At 45.3% G+C, this 24104-nt stretch overlaps 1 protein-coding gene across 2 annotated transcripts in view; it reads right to left on the reverse strand.

Annotated features, from left to right (window-relative positions):
- The window catches only part of LOC139777845 (serine/threonine-protein kinase SIK3), a 196087-nt gene that overhangs the window by 19632 nt on the left and 152351 nt on the right, over positions 1-24104 (reverse strand). For both annotated transcript variants that reach the window (XM_071715484.1, XM_071715485.1), the window contains one exon: positions 12402-12598. In XM_071715484.1, coding sequence (XP_071571585.1) covers positions 12402-12598 — 197 coding nt within the window. The remainder of the gene's footprint in view (positions 1-12401; positions 12599-24104) is intronic.

Consider the following 24104-nt stretch of genomic DNA (forward strand, 5'->3'; position numbering starts at 1 on the left):
TGTGTGTTCGCTGCCACGGACGATTGTAATGTTCCATACACGGGCGATATCTCTGCGTCTCGGGATCCTTTTTTATATGTTCCGGCAAACGGTCCCACAGCAGGTGCACGTATTTCTCAAAATTGCGCAACAGAACGATCTTCGGAACGAATTCCAGATCCTCGGCCGTTAGATTGAGAATATCGTGCCTCTCCGTCAGTATGAGAAACATCTCGATCACCGATGCGCGCGAACGAATGGTTGCTTTTAGACTAATTTTTATACGAATACGGCGTCACGCTCGCGCTATTTATACCCGCGCGCGAGGCGTTTGCGCACGCGCAACGAAACGAAACGAAACGTCCGCGCTTCCCTCACCCTTTCCGGCGATCAAGGAGCTCATCGCGAACGAATCGAGCTAGCGCGCGCTCGCGGAAAAGACCGAGAGAGGGCAAAATGCGATTCGTGCGACAGTCGGTGACGATAGGAGTCTCGAATCTGGATCGCAAAACGCTGGCGAGGTCAGGCGCGGGCGAGAGAGGAAACGGAGAATCGCGCAGGCACGGTCCTCTCCTGCCGAACGTCGTACGTTGCATCATTTGTGGTCCCTCGAATTGCGGTAAGACGAACGTTCTACTGAGTCTGTTGGAACAACCGCACGGTCTTCGTTTCGAGAACGTATACGTGTACTCGAAATCTCTGCAACAACCGAAGTATCGATACCTCGAACGATTGTTCGAGCCTATGGACGAGATCAGCTATCGCGCATTTTCCGATAATCGCGACGTCATTCCACCCGACGAGGCGCTTCCCGACTCGGTCTTCGTCTTCGACGACGTGGCCTGCGACAAGCAGGACCGAATGAGAGAGTACTTTTCTATGGGTCGACATTCGAATATCGATTGCTTCTATCTTTGTCAGACGTACGCTAAAATACCGAAACATCTCGTGCGCGATAACGCAAATCTGTTGATCCTGTTCAGGCAGGACGGCACCAATCTGCGACACGTGTACGACGATCACGTGAACATCGATATGTCGTACGACGAGTTTCGCGCCTTCTGTCGCGAGTGTTGGCGACGCACCTACGGTTTTGCCGTGATAGACAAGGACAGCGCGTTGCGAGGCGGACGGTACAGACGGGGGTTCCACGACTTCGCCGTGCTGTAGAGCCGATCAGTGCACCTCGCCGAACGACGCGAGTATGAGCGCGGTCGTGGGAGAGAGGACCGTGCGAGAGATAGCCAAAACGCGCGCATCGATTCGCAGAAAATACGCCGCTCTCAGGGCTGGAAAAATGGAGAGCGAGATCGCTCTGGAAAAGAGGTACGAGCCTATCGTCAAACCTCTGAAACGGCTCGCCGATGACGTGGAACGTAAGAGTAAAGTGTCGGACAAAATTGACGACGACGACGATGGTGGTAACTTTACGTTCGCGAGAAAAATGAAAGCGACGAAAAGAGCGAAGAAGGACAGCGAGAACGACGACGACGACGACGATGCTGGCGCCGACCTGGAGCGCGATTACAGGGAGGATGACGACGTATTCACACCAATCAGGACAACAACGACCGCGGAAAAAAGAGAGTCGCGTCCAGCACGGCTGAGTTCGGCTCCCGCGACGACTATCGCGAGCTCTACGCCGATCCACGCCGATTCGGTCCGGTTTTTACCCAGAGAACACGAGATCGTCTCGGAGACTACGACTCCACCCCCCGCGCTGGAGACGTCCGTCAGGGAGTCTTTGAGCACGACGGAAGGTCGCGACGCTCTGAATAGCCAACTAGGACCGTTAGGGCGGGAGTACGTGGGCGCTCTTCTGAGCGGTGACAGTAAAAAGGAGATCGACCACGTCTACGGAGTGTATCTCGGCGAGCACGGCACGATGCTGGGTAACAAGCGATTTGACGTAGCCCCGGATGACTCCGTGATCATCGATGGTGTACGGTACAAGGGCACGCGCGGTCTGTACGAGTTGATTTTCATGCGAATTCCCAACGCTCGCGTCTACACGGAGAAGGACAAACGAACGTACAGGAGTATACTTTTCGTTACCAACGCTCACAAACGCGGTCGCAGCGCTGGCATGCCTGTCAAGGGTAACAGGGGACACAAGTACACGAAAATAATAGCGCCGCTCGTACACCCGTCTAGCAAAGTTGGAACCACGAAGGGTGCCGGACTACCGTCGGACATGCGACTGACCAACAACGCGATCGATTACGTTCACTGGGACGATCCCAACGAGCTGGTCGATCGACTTCGACTGCTAGACGCCTCTCGTCGGGCCGGCAACGACGCTCACGACAACGAAATCCTGTCGATAATCGAGGAACTTCGCGAGGCCGGTTTCGTCATAAATTGATCGGTCGCGTCGATCGCGACGGCAGTACGAATCGCGCGCCCGTCAGCGCGATGTCCGTGAACAAATTCGGCATGTCTCTGACAAATCGGGGCAACGGTGACGGAATCAACGGTGCGTCCACGGTGAGATTACGCTCGTCGATCGAATCCCTGCGTAATTACACGCGCAACAACGCGCTCTTTATGAGCGAGGATTCCTACGACGCGAAGGAGCGCAAGATACGAAGAGTAGCCGCGCCGGAAATCGACACCGACGCGACGAACAGGAGTTACGTCGAGCGCGCGATCGAACGATCGAAGAAAAGCGCCACCGAAGAATTGAAAGGCAGGATAGCGGCGGTGGAGAACAACGCGAAAAGAAATTTGAGAAATGAGATATTGGCGGTGAGGAACGCAACGCTCCTCATTCGTTTAAACTATTATGAAGCGAATCAGCGCATGATACGGCACGTAGCCGCGCCAGAAATCGACACCGACGCGGCGAACAAGACCTACGTAGATGGCGCGATCGAGCGGCTCAGGAGCGTCGTAATCGAAGAGATCAAGAAGAACAGCGCGATCGAAGAATTGAGAAGTGGAATCGCGGCGTTGAAGAACGACGCGCTCCGTTTGAATGAGAATTCCTACGACGCGGGGAAACGCAAGATACGAGGAGTAGCCGCGCCGGAGATCGGCACCGACGCGACGAACAGAAGCTACGTAGAGGGCGCGATTGGGCAGCTCAAGAGCGTCGTGATCGAAGAAATCAAGAATAACAACGCGCTCGAGGAATTGAGAGGTGGAATCGCGACTCTGAAGAACGACGCGCTCCGTTTGAATCAGGGCTCTTACGAGGCGAGGGAACGCAAGATACGAGGAGTAGCCGCGCCGGAGATAGGCACCGACGCGACGAACAGGAGCTTCGTCGAAGGAGCGATCGCGGAGCACAAAAAGACAGCTTTGAGAGAAGCGAAAAAAGAATTTAAAGATCATTTCGAAACTGTGAAAAATACCCTGGATAAGCACGAGGTTGAAATCATCGCAATTAAGACTGTTTTAAAAATTCTTAAGGAGAATGAGCGTGGAAAAACGTAGACTCGTGGAAGAATTGCACGCGCCGGCGCGAAAAAACTTTCCTCGCCGCCGCGTCGTGGTGCGCGGTTACGACGACCTGTGGCAGGCTGACGTGGTCGAGATGCGTCCGTATTCGCGCGAAAACGCGGGTCACAATTACATTCTGACGGTCATCGATGTGTTGAGCAAGTACGCCTGGGCGATCCCGCTCAAGACTAAGAGCGGAAAGGAGGTCGCGACGGCTCTCCGAAAGATCTTTCGCGAGGACGCGCGATACCCTAGGAATCTGCAAACGGACAAAGGAAAGGAATTCTACAACGCCGACGCGCGCAAAATCTTCGACGCCCACAAGGTGAATCACTACTCCACGTATTCGGTGATGAAAGCGTCGGTGGTGGAGAGATTCAATCGCACGTTGAAAAACGACATGTGGAAGCTCTTCACGCTCCAGGGATCGTACAGATGGATAGACTCGCTGCCGCGCCTCTTGTCGAATTACAATCGTCGCAGACACAGAACGATCGGAATGCGTCCGACGGATGTGACGCCCACCGTTGCTGAAAAATTGCTGCGCACGGTGTACAGTCGCGCGAAGATCGCCGCGCCGGCGAGATTTCGAGTCGACGATCCGGTGCGCGTGAGCAAATTCAAAACGATTTTCGAAAAGGGTTACACTCCCAATTGGACCACCGAGATCTTTCGCATAGCTAAAGTACAAAGGACCAATCCCGTTACGCACCTGTTGAAAGACATTCGCGGAGAAGCGATAGCCGGAGGATTCTACGAACACGAGTTGCTACGCGTCTCCGATCCCGACGTCTATCTCGTGGAAAAAGTCCTGCGTAAGCGGGGCAATCGAGTGTACGTGAAGTGGCTAGGAATGGACAGTTCGCACAATTCGTGGATAGATAAGGCATCTGTATTGTAACAAAAAATAGTTAGACATTCGTAGACACACGCAACGTGTACTTTATTAATAAAAGTTTACACATTCATCGGTTTGTTTCTTACGTGCTATTGACTTTACGATAAAACAATTTTTAGGAAGCCTATGATATTGTTTCTTTTTTTTACAACGGTATTCCGTAATGTCCCCACGGAAGCGTTTCCTCGCTGTTCAACGTCACGTATCGCTTGTCGTCGTGCGGACTGAGAGCTAGTTTTTGCTCCGACACGGTGTAAACTTCGTGCAACGTCGAGCGTATGCACGACTGGCGCGTCTTCAGCTCGCGCGCGTTTCGCAGGCACGCCACGTAATCCTCGAACGTGATCCTCTTCGCGACTACGTTTCTTTTAACGCCCTTTATTCTCTTGGTGTCGTCGCGTCCGAGTACCTTGTAAGTGTACATCTTCGCTCTGAGGCCCACGAACTCCGTCATGATCGCGCCATTGTTCTCGTCCTTCATCAAACCGGGCACCTTCTTGTTGACGCGCGGCATACCGTGCGCGTTATTCTCCGCGTAATCGCTCGTGTCGAATCTGTCTATGTCGCGTCTCATACGATCGTACGCGTCTTCGCACTCCAACGAATAGATCAGACTATCGGTATCCGTGTAAGCAATTCGACACCGGTCGCGATAGAGCGGCACCATGTAGTCGTAGTGAAACTCGTAGAGACGCGTCTTGGATATCTCGAGAATACACATACCCACGTAGACCGGCTTGTTGAATTTTACCTCGAGCCTTCGCAGCTCGATCGCGACTAGATTCTCCGAGAAGACGCTTCTACTGTGAAAGTTCGGCTTAGCGATCATCGCCTCCGCGCCATATCTCCCGTCCCATCGCGTCACCAGACGCACGTCCACGTGATCGCGCACGTTCTCCATCGTCTTGCCGAAGACGGCATTGTTCATCAGTTTGTACATATTCCGTTCGAACTCGTTGCTCGCGCGCGTCCTAAGCGTAGTGTTCAGCTCGATGTAGCCGCGAAGCCACGGTGACTGGGTGAATCGCAGAACGCGACGAACGCGCGTCAAACGCAAACCGAGTCGCAGACATTGCTGCAGGTTTTGATAGTGCGTCACATAGCGCGATTTGTCGTAGAGAGTAGCGAGCAGTTTCTCCTGCCGCTTACCAGGCGGTTTATCGCGCGTCGGGCACAGCGGCAGGTCCGCGTGGACGTCGTGCAGGTTCGGCGGATACTCGAGATCCACCTCCAAAATGTAACCGATATCGCTGTCCGCCGGCACGGTCGTCACGTCGAAATTCTCAGAGTCGTCGAGCCACTGGAAATTCGCGTACGGTAGCGATTCGCTCATAGCCCAACCGTACAGATTGTTCACGTCGTAATACATGAGATACGTAGTGGGCTGGGACGAGTCGTACGTCGGTACGTGCCTGTTGTTAGCTCGCGCGTACCTGAGCGAACATTGACTGAGGCCGCCGCGTATTCCGCGTTCCACGAACAGCACCATGTCGATGTCGGTGAGTAGCTCGAAACGCACGCCGGTGTATCTCAGCATGGCGTCCCACGTGTACCCCGGCAACGTATAATAATGCGCGGGATCCAGCCCGTAACTCGCCACACACGTGTCTCGAAAATTTTCAAAGATATCCGCCAGAAGAAGCACGTCGGTCTTGAGATACAGATCGCTGTACTCGCCGAGATCTCGCACGCGAAAACGTCGCCAGACCCTCGTCGCGTGCTCGTAGTCGCTCTCGCTCGCGGTCTCGTCGATCAGGGAGCTGTAAAAGACCTCGCGCGGTGGAAGTTCGGTCTCCCGCAGTTTGTCCACGCTGTCGACGTACTCGTACGGAAACACTCCCTTGCGAGTGAGCAGATCGAGATCCTCCGTGCTCAAATCCGCGTACTCCGAACGTGTTATTCTCAGCTTGTCCTTGTCCAGATAGGAAGCCAGAGTTTCGATACTCGCGGCTAAAAATTTGTACGAGTCCACGAATCGAAGCTTCACGTACCGATCCCATCTCCCGTCCGTCTGCGTCTCCTTAACGGTCTTCGCGAACGATATGTAGCTTTCCTTCGTAAGCGGTAGGAGCTCGACTCCACCCTCGAAATCGTTCGCGATTTTCTCGACGATAAAGTGCGCGTCGTAACCCGACAGATTGTGGAAGAACACGGGAATCACGTACACATTTCTGTAATTCAGATTGCAACGAGAATGCGCCGGACCTCTGTAGCGTCCGGTTAGATGACAGTGATCTCGCACGCGCTTGTCCTCCGGTTGGAACGCTTTTCCACACACGTGACAATGCGTCGCGAGCCAAAACTCGCGTTTCTCGTTCTCCGTAAGTTCTACCATCGATATATTGGTGGAGAATTTAGTCTTAACGCGATGTGCGAGAACGCGAAGCTCGTTCACGAACCATGAAACGCAATCCTCGCCGCGACGATATTTGTACGTAGATACGGTATCGTCGTAGGTGCAGCACAGATAGTAGCCCAGGCTGAACGGTACGTGACGTTGATAAGCGTATCTTTCCGTTCTCGCGGCCTCTTCGACATTCTCCCTCTCCCGTTGTTCGAGAAGACACTCCAGATCCGCGTACACCACGAAGGGAAGTCGCTCCTTTCTGTCGTAATTGTCGAACGACAGCCACTTATCGTCCTCGTTCGGAAGAACGATGGCGCAGTCGTTCATTCGGCCGCAGTCGACGCTGTGAGCGGCCAACTTTTCGCGCGTATAGAAATAGTGTAGACATCTGCGAAATAATGTGTGTAATTACTATGTGTTTAGTATATATAAAAAATAATACCTCGTCGTTTCCTTATTCCTCAGGTTTTTTTTACTTACCGATCGCAAACGTGCTTCACACACCGTTTCGCGGTCAATTGTGAATTCACCAATCGCGACAGATTCTTTATCCAGGCGAAATGGCCCCTGTTGACGCCGCGTAGCGTATCGCGCAGATACAAAAGATTTACGTGTCTATGCCTCTTATCGTCGGTCAACCGCAGAGGCACGATCGCGTTGTCATCGGCGCCCCGTCCGAACTTAGCTTTTTTTTCAATTCCTTCCCGAGTTGTAAATACATTGATCGATACGTCGTTCTGACGTTCGAACTTTCCGATCTTTTTCAGATCTATGGGAAGATTGATCCCATCGAGATTCAGCACCGTCGCGTAATCGGGATACGAACCGCATCGGTCCGCGTTCCGCTCGACGGGATACAGAGCAGCGACCACCGCACGCGCGAAACACGTGTCGTTCTTCGACCGCACGTTGACCACCGCTTGTTTAAGTTTTATACCTCGCGGTATCTCCATCCAACATCCCACGCGCATGGGATTGCACTTGTTAACGTTCACCGTTAAGTTCAGTATTCGCGACAACGCCCATCCGCTGTCGCGTTCCTGAAATTCGTCCAACGCCGCTAGAATCGCGTCGCGCACGTGCCTGTCGTACCACTCGCCCAGATCGGACCCTAGGAGGAGCTGTTCGTTCCGCGTAGAGATACTCTTCACATCGGTCTTAACATCCGCTACGAATTCTCCATTGAATATGACATTGACCTTCAGACACGAGTATCTGGTCAAATTATCCTGCACTTTTTCGAGCACGGTGCCCTTCGCATCCTCGAGAAATCGCGCTGGTTCGATATACGTAGAATTCGTCACAGCGCCGGTGAGTACGCGACTTCGGAACGCCGCATCGATCTCGACCCACGAAAATCCTCTGCTAACGCCGCTGCTGCTACCACCGCCCCCACCGTCCAAACCGGCACCTACGACGCGTTCGAATCGTCGGCGCAGATCCTCCCTCGAACCTTCCAATCGCGCTATTCGAGCCACCAGAGCGTTCACGGCTCCCGTGTTTCCTCGCCCCCCAGATTGTCTGACTCGACAACTCTCCCGCAAGAGCCGGAGACACTCGTCGCATCGTCGTCCCCACGCGCGGTACCCGTCCGCGTCGCGGACATCCGCGGCGAGCAACTCGTCGCACTCTTCCCACATCCCATCCAGAAGGGTCTTCCACCCTCGGGAACACTAAATTTCACTCGTTCGAAAAGACGACGAGACTTGTAGGTCTGAATCCTACGTATCTTCTCTCCTCCGTCCACCGTCTGATAGTAAAGATAATACTCGAGCGGTAGGCAACGCATATAATCCTTCGCCCTAACGGAGTTTGCCATTGCCGTCTCTATCCACGCTCGCTCGCGCGCAGTTCGCGCCCCGGTCTCCCTTCGCAGATGATGAGTCGCCAGATTCCATCGCGCGTCCTCCTTCACCACCGACGCGCATACGTTTGACGGCAACGACGCGTCGACTCTCGCCGATTCGTCGTCCGAATCGGTCGAGAACTTGGGCATGGGCTCGTAACAGCGCAGTTCGCCGTCCGATTCCTCGGACGAGTAATAACGGCGATCGTTCATTCGCGAGTACGCATCGCTAATGTTACCAAAAGTTCCAATACGCATCAAAATCAATATGAAAGAAAACGCCGTCGCTTATAGAAAATGCTCCAAAACGCATTCCACGCGTCCCAATCAATATAAGTGCGATTACCGTCGCGTATAGTTGTTCTTTCTTTAATTATTTCATTATAGAGATACATACGGTGCGATCGGCGATCGGCGATTCCGATTTCGCGACGGATCAGATATCTCGTTACGTCGACGCACTGCGGATCCCCACCCCTCCTGAGCGGTTCGCTAACTTTCACGATCGGTTTCCCGTATCTTTTCGACCAGATCCAATCTTTGCAAAGGTCTACGTACTCGTCACTCATACCTCATTTTTAAAAAAACAACTGTACCGCGCTGTCGCGCGCCTGTTCAATTTATACTCGTTCCTTATCTCAAACGGAGGATGTACCTACGGGATACACTCTTTCCTGGAAAAACGACAACCGCTCGCCGCATCCTTCGAAAAGAATAAAAAGGAGGAAATGACGAGAGCGACCTCGAACGATTTCGAACGCGCGTTGAAAAATAATCGCGAAACGTGCGAATCGGGTGAACGAAGAGAGTAGACGCTCTTTCCCGGAAAAACGACAACCGCTCGCCGCATCCTCCGAAAAAAAATAGAAGGAGGAAATGACGAGAGCGACCTCGAACGAGTTTGGACGCGCGCTGAAAAATAATCATGAAACGTACGAATCGGGTGAACAGGAGAATCAGTTTGCGCGCGACGACCGACGCGGGAGGACGCGCGATTTCCGCGCGCGGTCGGTAATACTTCTAACCTCTGGCCGGTCGCGGGGGGTGAGGGGCGCGGGGGAATCGGGCGAGGGGGGGAGCGCGCCTGACCAATCACCGTCTTGCCTTTCCGTTATAGAAAAGTAGTACGGAAAGGCCGGTCGGTGATTGGTCAGGCGCGCCCCCCCCCTCGCCCGATTCCCCCGCGCCCCTCACCCCCCGCGGCCGGCCCGAGCTCGGAGTACCTGTTACATAGCTACTATCACGTACCTCGAGATTTGGAGAGCAAACATTATTGCAGATATTACAATATTTCCACGCGCAGAAAATTTCACTTTCACCTTCCGAAAACACGTTTGCCCTCGTAAAAATCATAACACGGCAGGTAACCTGCCGAAACTCCGTTGGTCACATGGGTACCATAAGCAGCGTTTACAATGTTAATAGCGAGTTCGCACAATATACAGGTTCCGAGATATTTGATTTGGCGGTTCAACCCCGTTGGCGGTTTAGCCCCGGTCTCCCCTACTACGTTTACGCGAGCGTTACTTCTGTAGTAACTTACGATAATTCCTTCGCGTAAACGGGATTTTCCTTCGCGTAAACGGGATTTTGTAGTAACTTACGATAATTTACTCCGCGTAAACGGGTGAATTATCAGAAGTTACTACAGAAGTAACGCTCGCGTAAACGTAGTAATAGTCGATCAGTAGAAAAGCGCAGTCAAATCAATGAAATAAAAATCATACGAATGTTCGGTAATCTGTCAGGCTATGGATATGCCAGTATGCAATTGCTCCGAATCGATCACATTTTCGACGCTTAACTCCCGAGTTGGAAGACCAGGAAGAAAGGAGAAATTCAAATTCGATTGTCCTTTGGAGTATTACAGACCAGTAAGTCGCAGTGTTAAAATGTACCTGTCACTCTGACGTATCGTGAGTCAGTGAGTCAAGTTTAATAATTATTAAATAAAAAATGTATACCTTATGTAAATTATTAATCAAAGTCTTCGTCTGTTGAATCATCATTGGTGTCATAGTCAGTTGACTGTGCTGTACCGAGGATAAAGTAAAGGCCCCAAATAAAAAAAAAGATTTTAATTGAGGGGACAAAAGAAACTCATCACATTGATTTTGCAACGGACTCAAAATCAGTTTGATGCCACCGTATATAACGAAAAGTCAGCTCTACGCACGAAATTTGTCAAAAAATCTACACAAAGTGCCTACTACTTTTCTGACTCCAACGACTAGGCAGTTTTTTCAATATTATATATTAATAATAAATAATATTATAAATAAGTATAGAAATTAATATAAATAATGTGTTTTTTATTATGTGGACAGATAGTTCCTCGAATGTGGACAGATAGCCCCGCATATGGGGCTATCTGTCTACGCTTCACTTGTCCACTTAAAAAATTCGCCTCTTTAAAATGTTAAAAGATCAACGATTCTAATTATGTTTTTTTTTAATAGCAAGATTGAAAAGTTATACCATTAAAATTTTAGCCAAATATCTTTATTAGTTTTTTAGTAAACTTGAAAAAAACGTAAAGTGTGGACACATGGACACGTGTGGTATTTGTATTTTTCATCACAAAAACTTGCAAAAAAACCGGAGGCAGCTATGGGCAGCTAGTTTTTGTTTATTTTATTAAATAACAGTATAAGCTACAATCCACAATAAGATTTTTTTGAGAACTCTGCAGAACTTGTAACTTTTTCTCTAATTTTGTATAAGTTTCTCATGTAATTTTACAGAAATGTGGACAAATTATATTTATAATATGCTAATTTGTATGTTATTAATATAATATTTGAAATACATGTTCATATTCTACTTACTTTCAACTAAAAGATCTATTTTATAAAATTCAAATCGGTGAAACGTGTGAATTTTGGTATACTTCTAAATACAACGTTACTTTCTCCTTGCGTGCGTGCCAGGTGCTAATCGTTCGGAGGTCACTTTTGTACTGGCTGTATAAAAGCAAGTATAAACAATTCTCACTATCAAACCTCGGTTAATTACATTTCAACCTTCCCTCTACCCAACCTAACAGTCAAAATCCCTAGATTAAAACTTTATTTTTCGACTTTTGGCCAGCTTTTCGGGATTTGGAACCACTGTGCAGCGCCTGTATCTAATTTTGTATATATAAACTGCAGTATTTTTGTATTAAGCAAATATTGTCGTCAGTGACAGTTCTGTGTGCCTAAAATTTTTTTGCGTTTTTGATATAAAATCGACTATAGCGCTCTTCATTTTTGTGCGTACTTTAATTCCGTAAAAGAGTTTTGCAATTCCGTAAAGCCAATTAAAAGTTGTATGTATTTAACTAAATGTCGGTAACGACTGCCACTATAGGATCCCCTTAATCGACCCTACTGGCTATCATTATAATCGTCATGACAATACGGCCATTGATTTTGGTCAGAATCATCAAAATGCTTTTTTCGACCATGGATTTTGGTCCTTCTAACGATTAGCTTATTTACTTCTTTGATTATTTGATTACTCTATTCTATTCTGTTAAACTAAATTATAAAAAACTACAAAATTTAATAAAAGCATTTTTCCATATATTTTATATATAATTTTTGAAGCGTGTGAAAATTTATGTTTTATTATTCTGCAATCCGCATCGAGACGGGTAGCTGCATTGTGCGGGTACCAGCATAGTACGAGTACCCGAATTATCCCGGTACTCGCGGAACCGATTCCATATACCGTATACAGTATCGGGTGAACGGGCAGGTACTCGGATACCCGGAAATCCGGTTCTTTTTTGGAGTTTCTTTTTCTAGTTTAAAACTTTTCTTTGTTAAATGTACTGTTTTAAAAATATTTAAGATGGATGTCTAAAATAAATTACTCCGCATATTTAATAAAGTATTACATACCCTTGATATTTCTACAGGATGTTCTTCTTGTATCATATCCAATGCTGGACTATTGCTGGGTGAGTAACTTACAGGAGTAGTGGCAGGTGATCTATGATGTCTAAGTGGACTTAAATCTAAAGGTGTGGCTGGTGGCTGCGCCGGTGTACCGTGTACGATACTACCCTGTACTGATGTCGTAGTTAAACCACTAAGACCTATTAGTAATAAACAGAAAAAATCATGACATATTAACTTCGAATTTCTTTTCTCAAAGAATTTTTCTTGAATTTGACATATAGAATATACAGAGCGTATAAAAAGTGTCGAAACCCCTAATTTTACGAAACCTACGCATTTTCGAAAAAAATATTATATATAAAAGTTGTGGGGTTTTAAGTGACACGTTACATAGAAATATTAATATAAAGTTGAATAGTGTTGTCAAAGTCAGGTAAAGATTACCTTAGAATTCTTTTTTATTACAAATTTAAAATTATTTGTTATTATACAGGGTGTCACTGAATGTTTGGTACTTTTCTCATATTTAGATAGAGCGAGCCAAACTGAGTCGAAAAGTCATGTACCATTTTGCAATTTTCGCGATAGTTGATGAGTTATTAATGATTAAAAATCGCCGTATTGGCCCGGCCCACCGCCAAATCCAAGCGCGCGGCGAGATGCGGCCGCCCCGCGGTCGGCGCGCGGGCAGTTGTTTTCTACAAGCGGCGATGATTACGCACGAGTGGCGCGTAACGCCGGGCCCCCGTCCTAAGCGATGATAGTTTCTCGCCTTTTTTAAATAGAAATAAAATTTTCTAACAACATAGAAAAATTTTTTGTGCGTACGTATGTACATACGTGTGTACATGCATACACAGGGAAATATCAATTGTACTGCTTAAAAAAGCGATTACTCAATTTACTTTTTTTCTTTTAGTAAGTAACGGTTGTCATTAAGAAAGAATATTTTCTTGATAATAGTCTTAAAATGTACAAATTTTAGAAAGAGTCTTTATCATGTACTCGAAAGAAGAATTTATACTCCTTCAAAGAACATAATAAAATTTTATGAAAGAAAAGTCAAAATAATAAATAAAGTAATATGAGGACCCTCGAGATTAAAATAGGAGAAGTCAAGGCTATGAGGGTCAGAGGCAGATCACAGTGCGTAATATCAGAAATAACTGATTTATTCGTCGTTTTGATACATTACATCGATCCGTACGTTTCGGCTCAGTTTTGAGCCATCTTCAGCGGCAGTTACAGAAATTAAGTTACACGTTCTCCGTACCGTATGGTGAGTTTACCGATTCAAAGTATCAGAAACATAGACCAATTGATCCATATCTGTAAATTTGTTCAATTAATGTTGAGATATTAAAAAGATTCCTTAAGAAACTCACCATTCGGTCTGAAAAACGTGGAATACAGAGCCATGTACATAATGAATACTCTTTGCGAGAAGACTTGACGATCTTGTCGACACGACACACAATGATATGAAAAGTCTTGCAAGAAGAGGCATGTCGTAGGTCAACACACCGGCGAGGATTATAACAAAGCACGATTTGACACCGTCTCAAAATGACACGGATTTTTTGCATCATGCATATGTCACGGTTTTGAACAAATTGTAATCCATGCTCATGAACTTTGGTCGTTGGCAAATCGGGGTTTTACTATTGGTATACATGCAATATTGTGACAGTGTCAAATCGTGCTTTGTTATAATCCTCGCCGGTGTGTTGACCTACGACATGCCTCTTCTTGCAAGACCTTTCATATCATTGTGTGTCGTGTCGACAAGATCGTCAAGTCTTCTCGCAGAGAGTATTCATTATGTACATGGCTCTGTATTCCACGTTTTTCAGACCGAATGGTGAGTTTCCTAAGGTATCTTTTTAATATCTCAACATTAATTGAACGAATTTACAGATATGGATCAATTGGTCTATGTTTCTGATACTTTGAATCAGTAAACTCACCATACGGTACGGAGAACGTGTAACTTAACTTCTGTAACTACCGCTGAAGATGGTTCAAAGCTGAGCCAAAACGTACGGATCGATGTAATGTATCAAAACGACGAATAAATAAGTTATTTCTGATATTACGCACTGTGATCTGCGTCTGACCCTCGTAGCCTTGACTTCTCCTATCAAAATAATTAGCAAATCAAATTTTTGTTTTAATTTTATATTCTTAACTGAAGAACTGAATAATTAGAATTTAGAATATTATTTATTTTAAGTAGTATTATCAAGAAAACATTTTTTGTAAAGATCATCGTTACTTAAAAGAAGAGAAAACTGAGTAATTGGTTTTCTTAGCACTAGAATAATATTTTTTGCGTGTGAATTTTGCGTACATAAATAGCAATCGCGATATAAGATCGCGAGCCAAAAAATAATTATTTTTTCTTTTTGTGGCAAGAAAATGATAAAGCGCTATTATTTCCACACACCACCTTGCGGCAGATAGCATGGCGCATTTTTTTAAGTAACACATTACATAGCAATATTTAGTATGACCTTGAAGAGTGTTGTCGTTAGGTAAAGGTTATATAAAGATTAGGGGAGACCGGGGCGAAGTTGTCACTATTTTTTCGGTGCCGATTTTTAACAACAAAACAAATAATTTTAGTAAAATGTGGTATATCGTTGTAAAGAGTGAACCCTTGGCTACAAAATTTATAAGAAAATTGTTGGTCTACGTCGCTTTGTTCAACTGGTATAGAGTGAAAACAACAAAGGTGCAAAAATTGAAATGTTAAAATTGCCGGGGCAGAGTCGTCACTCCATTCTCGGACTGAATTTTAAATGAAAATTCATAATTCCGATCATGAAAAATGATAGGAGACATTTTATAAATTATTTTTTAATAGAAAAATGGAAACATTAATTAAAAACACGATAGCGGAAAATAATTACAAGAAAAGCGCACACACTTATGTGCCCTACGCTCGCACGAAATGCACTGTTTCTCATCGGCTCTATTCTGTCATCTCTAAGCACACGCAGCACATATTATCCAAATCCAAATCCTCGCCGGAATCCGACCACTGCTGCTTCTTTGACTTTGATTTTCGCCCGAAGCCTCCATGATATGGCTTGGTGACGACTTCGGCCCGGACAGACTTTAAGTTTGATCGCTCATGAAATATTAGAAATCAACAAAAATAAAAAAAATTTTACTGGATTCGTGTTCAGCATGGATTACTCTTCAGAATCACTTATCTCGAGATTCGGAGAAAATAATATTTAAAATATTTAAAATTTTCGACGCGCAAAAAATTTTACTTTTGACCTCCGAAAACACTTTTGCCTTAAGGGTCGACAGGAGTTAGAGTGGAGACCTCTGTCGGGTGTGCTTAGCTGCGAGTCCGTATTTTATTTATTATACATTTTTTAAGAGCCAAAATGGAAAATCCGGCTATGTACCGGGTTGCGGCTGATCTTACTGATTAAAACGAGCATAAGTTTAATGAGATTCGTTAATTAATTTGGCTAAAATTTGAGAAAAACCGTTTCAAAGCAGTTTTGCAAGCTACGGAAGAGCCTCTATGAAAAATATTTGAAAAGCTGCTTTAAAACGGTTTTTCCCAAATTTTAGCCAAATTAATTAACGAATCTCATTAAACTTATGCTCGTTTTAATCAGTAAGATCAGCCGCAAACCGGTACATAGCCGGATTTTCCATTTTGGCTCTTAAAAAATTTATAACAAATAAAATACGGACTCGCAGCTAAGCACACCCGACAGAGGTCTCCACTCTAACTCCTGTCGACCCTTAATGAAAATCACAACATGGCATATAATCTCACTAAACTCCGTTGGTCACATGGGCACTATAAGTAGTGTTTACAATATTAATGGCGAGTTCACACAACATACAGATTTCAAGATAATTGTAGTGACGACTCCGCCCCGGTCTCCCCTACTTCGAAATTTTTAAATAAAAACCTCAATTTTTTATTGCATATTCTTGTAGCTTATCTCAAGAGCTTTTCAAAACACTATAATAAAGTATTTTTTATTAAGTATTTTTCAAGTTATGGAGCTTGAAAATTGCAGTATCGCTGGCATCATCATTACCCAAAAATAATAGTCAAGAGGAGTTAGACCGAGGTGTCCAATCCTCTTCTCCCTCATTTTCTTTCTTTTCATCCTATGAGGAGCCCCTTCCTATGAGGGTCCAATGGGAGCCTCCAATGACCCAATCGCCCTCCCCCTCCCCTCGCACCAGCCCTCACTCACTGGATCGACATTCCGAAAGGGTATAAAAGTAACGCCAGGATATTCAGTATTCTTTCTCGCGCATAACGCGCATAATCACGCGGGTAGGATGATAGAGTTCAGAGCGGTCTCTGCTTCTGCCGAGGACTTTTATCTTTTTAATTCGCAAATTAATAAATTAAAAATTAAAAAGTGTGCAAGTTAGAAACTTGCACATTGCTTCCTTATAATTACGGATTGTTAGCATTGTTCCTATTCAAAGCTAGCTTGTTTTTGAGCAACATAATTATTAACATAAAATAGTATGGCTTTCTCATAGAGGAAGCTTTATGGACGAAATAAAATGATACGGAAGCAATGTGCAAGTTTCTGATCCACTAGATTTTTTCTTCGATGTTTCTTGAAAGTATGCAAATTTAAAATTTAAAAACACACACGCACGCACGCACGCACGCACGCACGCACGCACGCACGCACGCACACACTTACTCAAATACTTTTAGTTGCACAATAGGCCTGGTGATGTTGTTGCTGTTATACTATAGTTATTATTAAGGGCAACGGCTCATGGAGGCCAAAAGGTTGATTTTTGGGGATCATGCGTATGATGACTTTTGATCAGCATCACATAAATTATCTATTTCCAAAGTTTCAGCCAATTTCACCGAAATCCACTATCCCACAATAGTATTGAAATAACACCTTATTTTGACTTTTGAACGATGACAGCATCTAAACGGTTGATTTTTATGAATATTGCCCTTGTGACTTTTGTGATCAGTATCACATAAACTAGTTAAATCCAAAGTTTCAGCTTATTTCACCGAAACCCAAAATACGTATGATTATGGCGGGGTCCTTTCATCTGCTTACTATTTTGTAGATGTGACAATCATGCTTTTGCTCATCTTGATACTTCAGATATACATATAGACACTTTCTGTTTCACTGCCTGTATCGCTGGTGCGCACACTTAGCGTGAAGCCCCTTATACAATGCAATAGCGATAGCGATAGCGACAAAATTGCTGACAAAGGTACAGCACTGATACATGGCTTCCGATAGGTTGAAAATTTTGTCGCTGTTGCTATCGCTATCACTATCGCCTCGCATTGTGTCTGGGAATTGAGACACTGTCATGTCTCTTGTATTAGGGCTGGTGATTTACTTCGAAGGTTTCGATATTCGAAGCTTCAAAGCTTCGAAGCTTCGAAAAATATATTCGTGTGAATGGCGAATTCATTTAGAGGACGTTAAAAATATTCTAAATAAAAAGAATTAATTAATATACATGCTTAAAAAATATGTAATTATTCCTAAAGTACAATTTTGAAGTATTATAACTTAGAGCTCGGAAAAAGAAACGGATACCCAGATACTCGGGTACAATAGTTAGTTCCCGTCACCTCCCTGTTAAGCGCAGAGGTGGACACCCGGTGGGGTTTTAGTCGGTAAAAGTCCGACATAAAAAAAAAAGATACTCGGGTACCCGCCCGTTCGCCCGTTACCCGTGTATACGGATCTGGACCAGTTCCGCGGGTACCCGGATAATTCGAGTAGGGGAGACCGGGGCGAAGTCGGCCCCGGGGCGGAGTCGTTTTTGCAATTATCTCGAAATCTGTATGTTGTGTGAACTCGCCATTAATACTGTAAGCGCGGCTTATGGTGCCCACGTGACCAACGGAGTTTAGTGAGGTTACGGTTACGTACCATCCCAGATAACCAAGCGTGCGATTCCCGCACAAAATACTGCTACCGTATTGTTACTGTACTGCCACGAGATGTCAGCGTACGGCGTAGCTGTGTGGTGACTATTCCCTAGACAGCGCCAGCTTGACGATATCCCTAGACGGCGCCACTTTACCATTCTACATTAATATATATTCACTGTTGGTAAGAAGTCGAGAGAGATCTAAGTTTGTAATAAAGACGTTAACATCGTAAAAAAAGCAATCTATCGATTCTATTGATAATACCCTCGCTACATATTGGTGACCCCGACAAGGAACATCGAATCGCATTAAGATGATAACACGTTCGCCGCCAAAGTCGACGACCGCGGAAAATACGGCAGCAATACCAAATCAGCACGATGATACCGCTCGAGGAACGCACGATGATACCGCCCAAGGATCGCAAGCCGATGCCGACCATCGCCTATTAGGCCAAGAAGAACAACAACTAGCGGTAATTAAAGCTCGCCAAATTACGTTGCCGCCTTTCTACAAGCAAAATCCACGCTTATGGTTTGCACAAATCGAGTTGGCATTTTTAAACAACAGTATTACTTCCGATATAAGTAAGTTTCGACAGCTAGCCGCTCAGCTTTCTGGGGAAGTTTTAGATAGCGTATCGGATATAATCCTCGCACCTCCTCAAGACGGGAAGTATGAAGCCCTTAAAAAACGAATAATTGCGTCCTACGATGAAGGAGATGAAAGACGACTTCGCCGCCTCCTTCGCGGTAACGAGATGGGCGACGAAAGACCCACGGCCTATCTTCATCGACTTAGAAATTTAGCCACAGGCCAATGTAGTGAGCCGGTATTACGATCTCTCTTTTTAGAACAACTGCCAGATCAAATACGCACTATTTTAGCAGTCTCCGATACACAAGATTTAGGATGTCTAGCAGAAATGGCAGACAGGGCAATGGACATCATAAGACCATCCGTTTTAGCCGTATGCACCACGGGAGACACGCCTACCACAAAAAACAACACTAGAGGTGAGTCCGCACATACAAGTTCTATAGATGCACTCACATTGCAGATTGAGGCTCTTGCCAAGAAGTTAGAAAAGAAATTTCAGCCCCGCCGTTCACGCTCACGAAGCCGAGGGCGACAGCCAACCGGGCGCTCACCAGCACGAGCCATCAAAGGTCAACCTACCCTTCCATGCTACTACCATAGAAAGTTTGGTACTGAGGCCCGCAATTGTCGAGAGCCCTGCGGGTGGCCGAAAGCGCAAGAAAAACAGGAAAACTAAAGCAGGCCCCGCGGATTGAGGCGACCTCGGGTCCAGGAAATACTCAAAACCGCCTCGCCATCCTGGATACAAATTCAGGAACGAGGTTTTTAATAGATACCGGCGCGGATGTCTCCGTTCTACCCAAGAAGTCTCTAATCCGACGTGCAACTCCAACAGATCTTAAAATTTATGCAGCAAACGGCACTGCAATCAACACGTATGGCGTTAAAACTCTTACATTAAATTTATCGCTACGCAGACCTTTCAAATGGGAATTTCTAGTAGCTGACGTCGAACAAGCAATAATTGGAGCCGATTTCCTGAAACGTCATAACCTTTTGGTGGACTTACATGGCCGTCGCCTTATTGATGGAACAACGAAGCTCAAAGTTGATGGAGACTTAACTCCGTGTTGCACCCCATCACTTTCAACCATCAGTAACGATAACCCATATAGTGATCTCTTACGAGAATTCAACAGCGTCACTCGTCCAGCAAAAATTCAAGAGCCTAAACACGCAGTTCAACATCATATCATTACTGAAGGTCCCCCCGTCGCCGAACGAGCCCGCCGTCTCTCACCGACTCGTGCAAAGACCGCACGCCTCGAATTCGAACGTATGCTACACGAGGGTATCTGTGAACCATCCTCTAGTCCTTGGGCCAGCCCCCTTCATATGGTTCGCAAGAAGAATGGCGGATGGAGATTATGTGGCGACTACCGCCGCGTAAATAAGAAAACACGACCGGATAGATATCCTGTCCCTCATATACACGATTTTGCACATCGTCTACGAGGATGCAAAGTATTTACCGTATTAGATTTAGTTAAAGCCTTTCATCAAATTCCTATAGCACCCGAAGATCAGCAGAAAACCGCTATAATAACGCCTTTTGGCCTTTTCCAGTTCAAACAAATGACTTTCGGATTATGTAATGCCGCGCAATCGTTTCAGAGGCTAATGGACACAGTCCTTAGAGGATTAGAATACGCCTTCTGTTACATAGACGATATTATCATCGCATCGAAGACGCCACAGCAGCACAGAAAACACCTCCGAGAAGTTCTTAGAAGACTACAAGAGCACGGACTGTCTATCAACCTCGAGAAGTGCACATTCGGCGCATCGGAAGTTCGATATCTCGGACACTTAATCAACAGCGAGGGAATAACTACTCTCAAAGACAAAGTCGCTGCAATTATCAATTACCCAAAGCCACGAACAATAATGGAGCTACGCAGATTTCTTGGATTAATAAATTTTTATCGTAGATTCGTCAAGAATGCCGCCGTTACTCAAGCGCCTCTTAATGCACTTATCAAAGGGTCCACTAAACGAGACAAACGTCCAATATCTTGGATTGCCGAAGCAGAACGTGCGTTTGACGAGTGCAAACAACAGCTCGCAAATGCATCCCTCTTGGCTCACCCCAGCGAAGACGGACCATTAATCCTGTGCACAGACGCATCGAACACAGCTATAGGAGCAACTCTACAGCAAGTACAAGAAGGTAAACGCGTACCTCTAGGATTTTATTCACGAAAATTATCCGAGGCACAAAAGAAATTTAGCACATATGATCGCGAACTACTCGCAATTTACAATAGCATTAAATTCTTTCGTTATATGCTCGAAGGACGCGAATGTATCATTGCAACCGACCATAAACCATTAATCTACGCGTTCGACCAAAAGTCTGACAAAGCTTCACCGCGTCAATTACGTCATTTAGATTACATTGGACAATTTTCTACTAAAATCGTGCATTTACCTGGAGTAGATAATACTGCCGCAGATGCATTATCTCGCATTCAAGCTATCAGTATGCCTGTAATAGTCTCCACTGAAGACATAGCAGACGCACAAGCTGAAGATCAAGAATTACAACTCCTATTACAATCTCAGACTAGTTTAAAACTACGCAAATTACGCTTAGACAATACCGAACGCACAATTTACTGCGATATTTCCGGCGATGACGTTCGTCCATACATTCCTCAATCTCTCCGAAGGAAGATTTTTGATAACACTCATCGCGTATCACATCCGGGAATTCGTGCCACTAAGCAACTTATCACGCGAAGATTTGTCTGGCCCGATATTAACAAAGATATAACTCACTGGGTCAAAACATGCCTTGCTTGCCAACGCGCAAAAATTCAGCGTCACAACCGTAACATCCCTGAACATATTAAAGTTCCTGACACAAGATTTTATCACGTACACCTTGACATTGTTGGACCTCTGCCCGTATCTCGCGGTTACAGGTACTGTCTCACAGCCATCGATAGATTCACTCGTTGGCCTGAAGCGACGCCCTTAGCAGATATAACAGCTGATACTATCGTCACGGCGTTTTACGCTACATGGGTTGCCCGTTTTGGAGCTCCAGCCCTAATTACGACAGATCGTGGATCGCAATTCGAGTCTGCATTATTCGAAGCCTTAACCAGGTTACTTGGAGCTAAAAGAGTAAGAACAACACCATACCATCCAGCATCCAACGGTGCAATAAAACGATTCCACCGCTCTTTAAAAGCAGCCATCCGTACCCACGCAAACATCGAATGGGTAGACGTCTTGCCTACGGTACTCCTAGGACTACGAGCCAGCCTGAAGGAAGATATTAAAACTAGTGCAGCTGAGTTGGTATACGGAACACCACTTCGACTTCCAGCGGAATTCTTCGTCGACGAAGATCCTTCACCAGATCCTCAAGTCTTTGTAGAACGCCTGCGTCAACATATGCGCAAGGTTCGCCCCGAGCCAGCAGCTCATCACAACAAGCCAAAAGCTTTCGCTCTCAAAGATCTGTAATCGTGCTCGCACGTGTTTATTCGCGTTGGAGGCACCAAGAGGCCGTTAGATCAACCATATGAAGGTCCGTACGAAGTTATAGAACGAATTTCTGACAACGTGTTCAAGATCAATGTAAAAGGAGAACCAGCAACTATTTCTACAGAACGATTAACCCTTAAATGCCACCCGGGGTCCAGCGGATGATATATTTTCAAATGTTCCCGCCAAATATGGAGCTCATATTTATTTATTTATTATTTTTTATTTTTTTGATTTTGGAGCCAACATTTTAACTGTTGGCGATCTTAATTTTTTATACTATGTTGAAATTGAAATTTTAACAATATAAGCATTTTATTCTCTTTTCTAAGCCTTGAACAACATTGAAAATAATTTTCATAACTAAATATCAAAAAATCAATAAGTAAGGAGACATTTTTCATGCTGGGGTCTTTTAGACCCCATGTGTCATTTACGAGATTCTTGAGAGGTGTGGCATTTAAGGGTTAAAACCAGCTTATTTTGAAATTCTCCCGGCAACACCTGACGAGACGGACACCTCTTCGCCAACGATCCCAGGCACCTCATCAACATTGAAGACCTATCCAGCTCCGAAGACTAAGAAAACCGTCAGTTTCAGAACATAAAATCCTGAAGATTATTAGGAAGGGGGGTAGTGTGGTGACTATTCCCTAGACAGCGCCAGCTTGACGATATCCCTAGACGGCGCCACTTTACCATTCTACATTAATATATATTCACTGTTGGTAAGAAGTCGAGAGAGATCTAAGTTTGTAATAAAGACGTTAACATCGTAAAAAAAAGCAATCTATCGATTCTATTGATAATACCCTCGCTACAGCTGTACAGTACCAGTACAAAAATGATACATGATACTGGTACAGCGTACCATTCTGGTACTATCATCGTACCAGTACTGCGTACTGTTCGGTTTATATGCGCAATAGGAACTGTACCATATCAGTACAGCGTACTGAGCATGTATTGAAATCTAAAATTATTATATTTTTTAATTTTAAAACGAATAAGATATATCCTTACTATATTTTGGCGCGCGCAATCGACGCAAGCGCGGCCAGACGGGATGTGATAGCCCACATTGCCAATTGGCAAGCTGAAAACGCGATCTAATTCTGATTGGTCGACTGTGCTGGGTACACCTTATGCCGCCTTAATGGAGAAGTTCGTGCAGTGTAAATCCGCCATAATAACGGAAAGTCTCCTCCCAACGGCCAGCGCGGCTATTTTGTTTTTCTCTGCGCATTGTTCTTTTCTGCGATAACGTGAACCCGTACGGACGTGTTTTCCTTACTTCCGTAATTTTTCAAGTTATTACGGAATATTCAGGAGGTTCAGGAATATCTTAAGGATTTGAGAATCATTGTTATTCATTCAGTATCTGAGGTAAGTAATTTTTCATGTAACAACTCACTCTGTATACATATATGTTATTTATATAACTGCTGCATTGTCTTGTCGACACTCGACATTGATTTCTTTGTTATAAATTCTAAAAGTAAGAGCTAAATCATTAATTGCTACTGAGCGGTTAAACGTCCCTGTTAAACGTCCCTGGTAACGCAATCTGATAGCTCAGATACGTCCCGAAGAAGTGCGCAAGAAAACAGTCCAAAATTGCGACAGATGTGCATAATATCTGTGATTGAACGAGTACTTACTGTACTATTGCAGCA

The sequence above is a fragment of the Temnothorax nylanderi genome, unplaced genomic scaffold (assembly GCF_030848795.1).
Source record: "Temnothorax nylanderi isolate EJ_2023f unplaced genomic scaffold, tnyl_v1.0 TNYL_tig0166_pilon, whole genome shotgun sequence".
NCBI lineage: Eukaryota > Metazoa > Arthropoda > Insecta > Hymenoptera > Formicidae > Temnothorax > Temnothorax nylanderi.